Raw genomic sequence first — 12,508 nt, 5'->3', positions numbered from 1 at the left:
GCCTCATCTTTCTCCCGCGGAGCGGCTGGTAGTTTCGAACTGCTGGCCTTAAGGTTCGCAGCCCGATTCGTAACCACTACGCTACCAGAGCTCCTTAGGTTATTTAATTGGGCTTTTGTTGTTGTGTTATAGAAGTTCTTTAAACATATTTTAGGAATATACCTTATCAGCGATATGGTTCCTAAGTATTGTCTCCTATTCTGTAGGCTGTCTATTCACTTAAAAAAACAAAACAAAATCTCTTACTTCATTTCATTTCAGTGATTGCCATCCTTTTGGTGTAACATGTCACTTAGCCAGCTTCCTGCCTGTGATTCTTGGTGCCATTCAACTTTCTTTTCCAACCCTTCTGAATTTTCTCCTTAGATAAATGGTGCCTTTTGGATCATGTGTGGTGCCCATTCCATGTTGTGCATACCTCACTAGTGTTGTTGTCTCCCATATACCTGTCTACTGCTTGTCTAGACATTGAGCTACGAGAGTGAGTGCACTTCCAGATCTAAAGGGTGACCAAGGGCCTCCCGTCTATTTCTGACCAGTAAACCTGGTCTTCTATTTTATTTTTTTATAATTTTGAGTTTTATTCTCCAACTCTATCTAGGACTGCCGAGAACCTGCCTCAACATAGGTGTTTGGTTCATGAGGTGGGGATATCTGGCAGTGGTAAAGATATAGAGAGACACACAAGGACACCAAGAGAGAGACAAAGAGACACCCCAAAACCAGAGTGGATGCGGGACTGGCATCAGGCAGCCATGAAGGCCGTAATATCCTGCATAGTAAACATCTTGGCTAAACAGGCAGTATGGTTGCAATGCTGGACTGAGCCCCCTGCATGCTGTAACGCACGCCTTGCCAGTCGTAATGCACACCTGGTTCAGCCTGCGCCTCTGTTTTATTTAGGGGAGGTACTTTACACAAAGCTGGGTGGGACTAAGACAAGGTACAGCTAACATACATAATTTTCCAGACATTCAGGCAGCTTTACATCGTACTTCGCAGGTTTGAATCTCACCACCGCAACTTGGTTTCTCAAGCTTAATTAACATACCTTTTAGCACCTAACCTCAAATGGGGGAAGGAAAAGGAGGATTGGGAGGATTCCCATTGTGTCCACACCGAAAAGAGATGCCTGGGTGAACAGGGCTGCACCTGAAAACACTCCAGGGAAGGCAGTCCTATTGTCCTTAGAACAAAGACTCGGGAAGCCATCCAATTTACTTTGACTGAATTCTTTGAGGTAAGAACTTTGCCTTTTTGGAATTTTACAGTCTCGGCTTTTAGGAAAATATTACATTTATCTGTGGATATCAGGGCTTCATGTGTACAATTAATAATAAACATAACTGAATACTAAAATGAAAAATAGTTTGCTATGTCTGCTAGGTGGCTAGAGTCTGTTCCTCAGAGCCTGTGGCCTGTACGGTCTGCAACACTTGGGCCCACAGGGCCTCGAACTCCTGACTGGGTCTGGACGGTCTGCAACATAGGATTTTCTAATGTGATCCCTAAAGGTTGACAGTGGTAGCTAGACACCATCTAATCAATCTCCTTTTTTTAGTAAAGGAATGATAGGGAAATTAGTCACTAGTTGATCATAGCTTGGTAAAAAATTGCTAAGTATACAAAAGCTATTTAAGAACAGAGAAAAAAACCTTATTAATGAAATGTCACAAACTATCATGGTTCATTAGTCCTAATTTCCTAATGTCTAGTGAACTAACTATAGACATTTAAAGAAATGGGTCTTTTCATGCACACATTTGGTAAAATACCAAAAATCTTAGTCATCGAATTCACTAAATACAACAATGCTGTTGTAGTTGTTGTTATATGCTGTGGAGTCAGTTCCGACTCATAGCGACCCTGTACAGGGTTTCCCAGGCTGTAAATTTTTATGGGAGCAGAAAGCCTCTTCTGTCTCCCGTGGAATGGCTGGTAGTTTCGAACTGCTGACCCTGAAGTTTGCAGCCCAATTCGTAACCACTACGCTACCAGAGTTCCTTAAATACAACAATAAGTATTTAAAAAGTAATTTAAAAAAAATCTTAAAGCATCTTACTCAAAGATTATAATATATATAAATATCTAAATTCAACTAAATTAATTATTATGAAGCAGCTTTAATTTTAATTCTTGGATTTACTGAACTCAAAGTATTTAGCAACCTGCTTTGTGTTATTTATGTTGTGATTAAGGCTGTAGATGTATGCATAACCACATTTATAAAAGTTATAATGTGTGTTTAGAATCTTTGATTTTGTTACCATTGAAGTTGAGAGACGAATAGAAAACTTTCCGCAGTATCACGTCTTTATCTCTTATACCAAATTTAATTAATTATAGTTTCTAAGAACTTTGGTTGGTGATATCAGTATTTTTATTATTGAAGAAGTTTCCCTACAGGCTAGAACTTTTTCCCTGTGTAAGTGTATATGCCTTACTTTTTATTGAGATCTTATAATCCTGAGATTCACATTAAAACTAAACCAAATAATAGAATTTTTCTGTGAAAATATACAGGGCTACTCATACCAATACCATTTTCTTAATCTTGTTCAAAATAATGGGAAATTCCTTATTTGTCTTCCTTTTGATATTCCATACTGCCAGAAAATGAAATTAAATAAATGAAAACTATTCCTGTAGTTGTAATATCAAAATATTATTGGCCATTATTTATGCCTGAGTGTTTTGGAAAAAAAAGTTAAAGTGAATAGAGAGAAATACTGTTAGCTCATGGTACATGGAGGGGATTATAATCATTATAATGAAAGAAGGTGTATGATTTGTTGAATGTTAAACTGATGATCTGCCCTGTAAACTTTCCCTCAATCCAAAATAAAAACTTAATTTAAAAATGCAGTGCAATTTTTCTTTAAAACTATTATAGATGAGTAAGTGCCAACAGTCAAACCAATTGGTTCTGTATCTATATTACCCTTAAACAATGAATGCACTTTGATCTTGATACATTTGCCAATTATATCCTTTTTTATATAAATTAAAATAAACATAAATAAATCTTTTAAAAAAATTGATTCTGTAAATTATTTTGCAACTTACCCTAAAAATATCATTTTCATTTTAACACATGATAACGAATTAAAATATGTCATGAATCTTCAAGATCTCTCTGCATCTACTATTTTTTAAAAAAAGTGTTTATTGTGATTTGAGTGGTAGTTTACACGGGAGAACATTGAATTTACACCATCGTTTCATTTCAATGATTATAATCCACTCTGTACATCATCATTCAACAGTATTTGCTTCTATTACCTTTGTTTTTGTTTTTCTTTCAGGGATGGAAGGGGATGTACACAGAAACACTCAGGAATATATGATAATTTAAACAACCTAAGGGCACATTCTGCAAGCCTGTCTCCTGGCCTCCAGCACACAGCCTTTCTCTTTCCATGAGTCCAGAGTCCTCAGCTGCTCCCTCTCCATGACATCATCTCTGCCTCCATCTCTGGTTTCACTGCTTCTCTGCATAGGGTACCTCCTTCCACTCATGCCGTTCTCCTTGGTGATCTTGGGGTCCTCTGTTTTTGGACTGTAAGATTAACTACTCCCCTGTTTTTGTTAAAAAATTCCTCTATCCACTTTCTTGATAATGTCTTATTTTATTTATTTATTTTTTAAGGTTTTTATTGTGGATTGAGTGAAAGTTTACAGGGCACATCATCAGTTTCACATTCAACCATTCATATGACTTGTTTCATTACATTGATTATAATCCCCTCCATACATCATCAGTTAACAGTGTTTCTCTCTATCCTCTTTTGCTTTTTTTGGGGGGGGGGGCAGGAAAAACTTTGCCTTTTTGGAATTTACAGTCTCAGCTTTTAGGGAAGGTTTTTACATTTATCTGTAGATATCCAGGGCTCATGTATGCGATTACTAACAAGCATAACTGAATACTCAGATGAGGGACAGTTTGCTATGTCTGCTAGGTTGCTATTGATACGTCTTTTGACGCACAAAAGTCTGATGTATATATGTATCTTTCTAGCCTTGAATCTTGAACTTTGTTTCTGTGCCACTGTGGTATCTAATATTTTGCTGACTTTGGTTCTGGCATAGCCTAGTTTATCCCACATTTGTGTGAGATCGCCCTCTGGCTGTGTTCTTTTAGCCAGCATTAACTAATTGCCAGTTCAGAGATTGACTGGTTCTACTTTGGACATATTGTCAGGAGGGACCAGTCACTGGAGAAGGATATCATGTTTGATAAGGTGGAAAGTCAGAGAAAAAGAGGAGGACCCCCAGCGAAATGGATTGGCCAAGTGGCAGCCTCTATGGGTTCAAACATGGCAACAATTGTGGGATTGGCCCACGATCAGGCAGTGTTTTGTTCTGTTGTGTATAGGGTCACTATGAGTCGGTACTGACTCGATTGCACCTAACAACAACAACAAGCTAATTGCTAGTAACATGTAACGAACTAATGTTTGCTGCGCACTGACGCTGGGCTGGGAACTGTGCTCATACATGATCTACACATAAATGTATATGTTCTGCACATGACCTCATCCTAACAACAGTCTCAGTATTATCATGCCCAGTGTACAGATGAGGAAACCAAGGCTCAGGGCGATTACAGTTCCTGTCCAAGACCTCAGCAACTCCATTGTGGTACAGCTGGGACATGGATTTTTCTGACTCTAAAAGTTGTCCTTTCGTCATAAAGTTATGCCACTCAGTAGACAGGGCCTGAATTGTTTTGTGTGGATATTGAAAGTTTTGGTCCAAAACAAGGTTGTTGTTGTTAAGTGCCGTCGAGTCAATTCCGACCCATAGCGACCCTAGACAGGGTTTCCGAGGCTGTAAATCTTTACGGGAGTAGAACTCATCTTTCTCCCATGGAGCGGCTGGTAGTTTCAAACTGCTGGCCTTAAGGTTCGCAGCCCGATTCGTAACCACTACGCTACCAGAGCTCCAACAAGGTTAGGAAGCGGTATTAGGGTTGGATCAGCATTATATACATCAGAGCCTCCATGTAAACTATGCACATAATAATAAGAACTAGGAATCCCTGTTGTTGTTGTTTAAGTGCCATTGAGTCAGTTCCAACTCATAGTGACTCTGTCTAGGGTTTCCAAAGAGCAACTGGTGGGTTTGAACTGCCAACCTTTTGGCTCAAAAGTCCAGTGCTGATCCTTCAGCGCCATACCAGGAGTCCCTGAGTGGCATACATAGTTAACCACCCAGCTACTAACCAGAAGGTGGGTGGGTCGAATTAAGAGGTGCCTTGAAAAAAAGATCTGGTGATCCAAAAGCTTTTGGTAATTCCAAAAGCTCATAGCCAATGAGAGCCCCCTAGAACATAGTTCTACTCTGAAACTCAGGGTTACCATGAGCCAGAAATGATTCAAAGGCAGCTGGATTTGTTTTCCTAGGCTTTCTATGGTTATGGGAGGAGCTGGGGAAGTGAAGGTTTATGAGGGAGAGTTGAAGAGCAGAGAAGTCACCAACCAGGCACTTCTAGTGCTAAAGTGGGGTTGGGGGGTGGGAAAGGGGTGTTGCGGAGTAGTCTAGGGAGACTGTTGGTTCTGTGTAGCTTTGCCTTCAGCCAAGCATCCGGTGGTAGGCCTGAGATTCACACTGTTCAGCAGCACAGCCCGCAGAACCTTAGCTGTTGGGAGAAGACCTGGATGCAGAGCACTGGAGACTGAGGACCAGTTGGGAATCTCTGTGACTGTCCATTACTGTATCTGATAATGACACCCTTCTGAGAAAGGTGTTTGCTGCTTTACTTCTGTCTCCTAAATCTTGTGCACACTCTCCTCCTGAAATCACACAGGGAAGGGCAAAGGTTTTTCCCATGAGTCAAGAGAAGGCAAGGAATGCGTGTGTAGTCAAAACCCTGAATGACTGTCTCTTTCCAAGTGAATCATCGACTATAGTCCTAGGAAGAAACTGACTACTTCTGGTTTAGACTTAAGAACCGAAGGTCAAAGTGTTGTGCTGTGAAAACTTGCCCATAGTTTAATCATTTTAGAAAAAGAATCCTTTAGTTGGGTGGAATTTTCCTTGCAAAACATGCTGCTGGTGGCTTTGGAAATTGAGGCAGCATCTCTGTGCTTCTTCAGAGCTGTGAGTGAGTGTCGAAGCGTGAGGCTGGCTAGGGAATTGGTTTACCTGTCTTTGCTCATTGTGTGAATGGCTAGGTCAGATACGGGATTCTTTTGGGGACATTATTACATCAATACTTCCTATCACAAACTAGTAAAAATCTGTGCTTTAAAGCCATTCTGCTACTTCGTTTTAGTGGCTGCCCTGTATAGTTCCAAAATCATTCTTTCAGAGACGAAGACAATCATGGAGACAGTGTCATATAATTTTTCTCAAATGGTATTCCACAAAACAGATGTGCCTTAATGTTCACAGGGTGGTTCTTGAAAATAGAGATTCAGACAGAATATCAGGGGAAATCTTTCAACAAACTGATTCAACGCTGGAGGTGCGCACTTATCTATGCCAAGAATTTGGAGGATGGCTACTTGATCGATCAGTAGGAAGAAATCCGTATATGTGCCCATTCCAAAGAAAGGTGACCCAACAGAATGCAGAAATTATCAAGCAATATGATTAATATCATACACAAGTACATTTTTGCTGGAGATAATAAAAAGATGATTGCAGCAATAAATCAACAAGAGCTGCCAGAAGTTCAAGCACGTGGGGCAAGCGATATTATTTCTATTATCATAGATTTTGGCTGAAGTTAATATACCAGAAAGATGTTTGCCTCTGTTTTACTAACTATGCAAAGACATTCAACTGTGTGGCTCATGACAGATTATGGATAACATTGTGAAGAATGGGAATTCCAGAACATTTACTTGTTCTTGTGCAGAACCTATGCATAGATCAAGAGGCAGTCCGAATGGAACAAAGGAAGACTGCCTTGTTTAAAATCAGAAAAGGTGTGTGTTAGGGTTGTATATTATATAACCCTTATGTATAAGGTCAGTGGTTCAAACCCACCAGCTGCTCCTAGAAACGCTATACAGGGTCACTATGCATTGGAACCGACTTGATGGCACTTAACAACAACACAGCTTCGATGGAGAATGTGTCAAGAAACAGTAGCTTCACATTTTTATAATTCTATTTAATGTTTATGTGACTCACTGACAATACTTCTTGACTTATCCTTGTATATCAGGGCTTGCACAAACAAAACACATCAGCAAAGATATTAATATCTCTTTCTGGGTGGTTGTTGTTGTTGTTGAGTATTGTCCAGTTGGATCTGACACGCAGAAACTCTGTGTAGGGTTTCCAGGCTTCCAAACCTTGGTGGGAGCAGAAAGCCTTATCTTTCTCCTGAGTAGTGGCTTGTGGACTCGACTCACTGGCTGTGCGGTTTGTAGTTCAGTGCTTATCCTACAGATCCACTGCACTTGGTTGTTGTTAGGTGTCGTCAAGTTGGTTCTGACCCATAGTGACCATTTATAGGGTTTCTGAGGAGCAGCTGTGTGAGTTTGAACCATCGACCTTGGAGTTCAAACCAACTTTGCAGTCTAACGCATTAATCCACAGTGCCACACAGGACTCCTTCTGGATGGTTGTTGTTGTTGTTAGGTGCCATCAAGTTGGTACTGACTCATAACGACCTTAGGCACAGCAGAATGAAACACTGCCTGATCCTGGGCCAACCTCACTATTGTTGTCACGCTTGAGTCCATTGATGCTGCCACTTGGCCAATCCATCTCGCTGGGGGTCTTCCTCTTTTTTGCTGACCCTCTACCTTACCAAACATGACATCCTTCTCCAGGGACTGGTCCCTCCTGACAATATGTCCGAAGTATGAGAGATGAAGTTTGGCCATCTTGGCCTCCAAGGAACACTTCCAACACAGATCTGTTGGTTCTTTTGGCAGCCCATGGCACTTTCAATATTCTACTCCAACATCAGAACTCAAAAGCATCAATTCTTCTACGGTTTTCCATATTTATTGTCTAGTTTTCCCATGCATATGAGGTTATTGAAAATACCAAGGCTTGGGTATTTTCCTTAGTCCTCAAGCTGACATCTTTGCTCTTCAACACTTTAAAAAGGTCTTGTGCAGCAGGCTTACCTCATGCAATACGTCATTTGATTTCTTGACTGCTGTTTCCATAAGTGTTGATAGTTGATCCAAGATGAATGAAGTCCTTGACCACTTCAATCTTTTCTTTGTTGATAAGAAGGTTGTTTATTGGATGGTAGGATGATGACTACTTTTCTATCTACTCATCAATATTTAAAATTTTTCCCTCAATGGAAAATCGATTACTTTAATAATAATAATTTTTAAAAAACTCCTCAAACCTATCTCTTCTCTTAACTCCCCTTCCAGGTTAGCTTTCTTCAGGCTCCCTGATTTCTGCCAATGGCATTGCAATTCTTCACAGCCTCAAAAACTCATAGTCATTTTTGATAACCTCTTGTTTCTGTCACATTCTTCCGAGGCTTTTAAGATTCCAGGCTTTATCTTTGTCTTGGACTTTCATCAGTTTGATTATGATGTATCTAGACTTAGATCTCTTTGAGTTACTCCTATTTGGAGTTGTTTGGATGTGCGGATTAATGTTTTCTGTTTGTGGTTATCTGGGTATGATTCTCATTCGATTTTTATTTCTTTCAGGGACATGGCTCTTGCCTTAACTCTCTCCCTGGGGCCTATCATACTTCTCTTAACAGCTGCTCCCTAGATTATTGAACCTGCTGCTCCATGCTTGTCTGTATCTTGCAACTGTCACCTGCATGAACAATTTCTTCTATAAATAAACAGTTTCTGTTTCAGGAATAGTTTGCCCTTGATATTGACAGCCCACCTCATACCTCCCCAGGCCTCAAACTTAGAAACATGAATTTGAGTTGGTATTCAAATCTTTAACCACAGTGAGCAAAGTGACAACTCTCATCTCTCATCAGAAACAAGTTAGCCTTATCAAGATCTGGTTTCTTTTTGGGGGGAGGGGGGGCTCCTTCGATATTCTAGCTGCTCTCACATCATTTTCTAGTGACTTCTTGATGAGATTTTTCTTTGTTCTTCCATGCTTTTCTTTTCATGGTTCCCTTATTGCTATTTTTTTTTTTTGATCACGTTCCGGATGGCTCCGCAGTGTTTCCAGAATGAATATTTGGATGGTTTGCTTCATGCTTGCAAACCTTGTCACCTTCGGTGTTCTCATACCCCTCCTCTAGTCTGTCAGCATTACTGTAATACAAGTAAGTAATATTTCCTGAATTCATGGGTGTGATATGTTTTTTCTATAGTGACTGTTGTATTTATTCAAAGAATAAATGTGACAGAAAATTTATTTGGGAATCAAAAAGTAGAAGAGGAAAAGGCAATGAATTAAATGTTTACAGGATGAAAGTAATTATTTAGAATGGAACTCCCTTTTTCACTCAGTACTCTTTTTAGAATTGATTTTTATCAACTCTCTTAATTAAGTGTTATTTAGAGTGTAAAAGTCATTGTGGATCAACTAGGAGCACAGGATGGCAAACGACCTAAAATACATGTGAATATTCTGCTATCTGCCATTCTTTTAATAAAGATCTGACTAATTCTGCGAAAGGAACACATGTGATTCTCTGGACCTGTGTGGGCCTGTGCTTGGCAGTTTCTCTGGCTTTTTTCCTGATGATGTACTTGCTAAAGAAGATGAGTGCGGAACTATTAAAGGACAAATTTAAAAACACAGGTTAGTGTGATGATGAATCTTTGAAGTCTGTTTCCAAAGTAAGTGTGGCCATTGTGAATTTCGGTTCTTTTTGACTTTAAGTATCTCTCTGTCAGAGGGCAGTTAGGTTAAATAAACTTAGTGGGGGAGGCAAGCTGCCTTCATTCTGTTGTCCAGACCTCTTTAGCAGGCTCACTACGACATCAGCCTTCCCCTCAATTCTTCCCTTGGTAATTAATGACTCTATTAAAGTACGGAGGCTTCCTTGAGCAATCATTACCCATCCCTTGGTTAAAGTTAGCAGAGTGATGGAATGACATGCTTTCTGAACTGAGCTAGGTCTACTCCTATCAGGAACAGTAGCTTTACAAGATGTGTGACTGCATTATAAACACACATCTAAGTCTTGTTTCCTCGGGTGAACGCTTTGCTACTGAAAAATACTAGAAATGAGTAACCAGTTGTTCCCGGATGCTGAGAGTAGACATCTAAAAAATTTTCTTGATGAAGTGGTAGAGAGATGAATGTTCTACTTAAGGTTAAAATATTTCTTCAGGCCCATGGTGTGATTCCAAATGCTTACCAGCCACTGCCCCGGTTTCTTGATGTTTGTATTTCCCGTGCATATTGTATTGAACATACAACAGGGAGGGGATAATGGCTGTTCAGCAGTTATCTCTTTGATTAATTTTTCTTTCTTGCCTGGGATCTGGCAGATGGCTAGGAAGTGACTTTATGTATGATCTTTTGAGAGACGGAGTTACCCTTTGATGCCAAGAAAGTAGTAAACCTTACCTTCACAGGTGTACACTAGGGGCATAATGGAGACCCCTTCATTATGTGGTCACAAGGGGTTCAAACTTTCAAATTTTCTAGTTTTTCCCACAGATTGATTTTGAGGGCTGTGACTAGGGTGATTTCTGTCACTTTCAAAAGTGTGAAATAGGTTCAAAGCCTCAAATGCCTGCAAGGACCAAGTGGGTAACAACCCTGGTGATCAATGGGATGACAGATGTCACAGCTGGAGTCCCAAGTAGGTAACAAATGAGTAGTGGGTGGAGGCTTTGGCAACAGGGGAGCCATGTCGTGTCTGAGGTAAACTCTCAGCTGCTACTGACTCCAGTGGACTCTTTCCACGGAGGGATGCTGATTCCATGTTACCATATTCTGTTGCCTTGTAACTGAGTGTAGACTGGCATATAAAATCTTCTGTTTTGTTTTTTTTTAAACATTAGCAAACATTGTAATCAAACCAAAACTCTGAAAAGCATGCTTGTCTTTACACCAAATGTGGCCTGTGGTCTGTGAGCTTGTGGCTTCTAGTGCAGGACACGCTCCTCGAAGACGTGTACTGCTAAGGCGCTCAGGACCACACCCCCGGGGGAGGCACAGGCTAATGTTTCTGTTTTTGTATCATCAGGACCAGTTCTCCAGGATGTGGCTGATATTGACCGGAACAGCAGTATGACAGGTGTTGAAAGTGCCCTTCCGAGAGGACTGGGGTACACCGTAGAAGAATGCACCTGTGAAGACTGCGTCAGTTGCAAACAAAAGATCGATTCCGACCATTTGTTCCCTCTTCCAGCTATGGAGGAAGGTGCCACTATTCTTGTTACCACAAAAACAAGTGACCACAGCATCAGCCTGCCAGGTGCAGCAAGCATCACCCCCCACCACCACCTCCAGTTGCCATAGCCACCTCTGACTCATGGCAAACCCAGGTGATCAGGGCGGAACTGTGCTCCACAGGGTCCTCGATGGCTATGACCTTTTAGAAGTAGAACGCTGTATCTTTCTTCCGAGACACCTCTGGGTGTGCACGAACCTGTAACATTTCGGTTAGCAGTCGAGGGAACTAACCATCTGTACCACGGCCCTTTAGGTGTCTTTGGAGCACAGAAATGAACTTCTACTAAGTAATGAATCCTGCTGTGTAGGATAAGCACTGGACTGCTGATCACAAAGTCTGTGGTTCAAACCCACCAGCTGCTCCTAGGAAATCCTATACAGGGTCTCTGTGAGTCAGCACTGACTCGATGGCACTTAACAACAACAATTATCCATTTTGACTGGTGTAACCACATTTTAGTGAGCCCATACTTGAGTAAATTCCTACTAGGAACAGTATATGTTTTACAAGATGCGTGGCCGTGTTTTTAATACAAATTTATGTCTTGTTTCCTTAAAGGGCTTGACTACTAACTGAAAGGTCGATGGTTCAAATCCACCAGCTGCTCTGCCTGAGAAAAATGTGGCAGTCTGGTTCTGTAAAGACTGACAGTCTTGTAAACCCTGTGAAGCAGTTCTACTCCATCCTATTGGGTTGCTGTGAGTTGATATCGATTCAATGGCAGTGAGTTTAGAGATACTTTGAAAACCTATCTTTAAGAAGGAAAACAGATCTCTTTAGAATGACTGTACTTGCCAGTTGTAGACATAGCTTTTTGGCCACCAATTCTGAAACCTCATTATGTTAGACAGATTTCTCTATCTTACTGTCAGAAGCATAACTGGGAACACTTACTTCCTCGTGATTAAATTCTTGACTTGCTAAAAAAAAATAAATCATTGTGATGTGTAGATCCGAGTCTCCCATTTCTGTAGCTAGACCATTTCTTTCCTGTACATTTTGTTATTAAGTGCTGTCGAGTTGGTTCCGACTCATAGCAACCTGATGTACAACAGAGCAAAACATCACCTGGTTCTGAGCCAGGCTCACAATTGCTGCTATGCTTGAGCCCATTGCTGCTGCCACTGTGCCAATCCATCTTGTTGGGAGTGGGGGTGGGGGTGGGTCACCTTTTTTGCTGTCCTGCCA

General features: G+C 40.8%; 1 protein-coding gene across 1 annotated transcript in view; it reads left to right on the top strand.

Moving 5' to 3' along the window:
- The first annotated feature begins 9,111 nt into the window (after nt 1-9,111).
- Nucleotides 9,112-12,508, top strand: part of TNFRSF17 (tumor necrosis factor receptor superfamily, member 17) — a 42,638-nt gene continuing 39,241 nt past the window's right edge. Inside the window, exons 1-3 of the mRNA XM_006867240.1 lie at nt 9,112-9,229; nt 9,565-9,711; nt 11,111-11,341. Of these exons, the coding sequence (XP_006867302.1) occupies nt 9,112-9,229; nt 9,565-9,711; nt 11,111-11,341 (496 nt within the window). The remainder of the gene's footprint in view (nt 9,230-9,564; nt 9,712-11,110; nt 11,342-12,508) is intronic.

Source organism: Chrysochloris asiatica, unplaced genomic scaffold (genome assembly GCF_000296735.1).
Source record: "Chrysochloris asiatica unplaced genomic scaffold, ChrAsi1.0 scaffold00102, whole genome shotgun sequence".
NCBI lineage: Eukaryota > Metazoa > Chordata > Mammalia > Afrosoricida > Chrysochloridae > Chrysochloris > Chrysochloris asiatica.
This window is presented reverse-complemented; position numbering and strand designations above follow the sequence as displayed.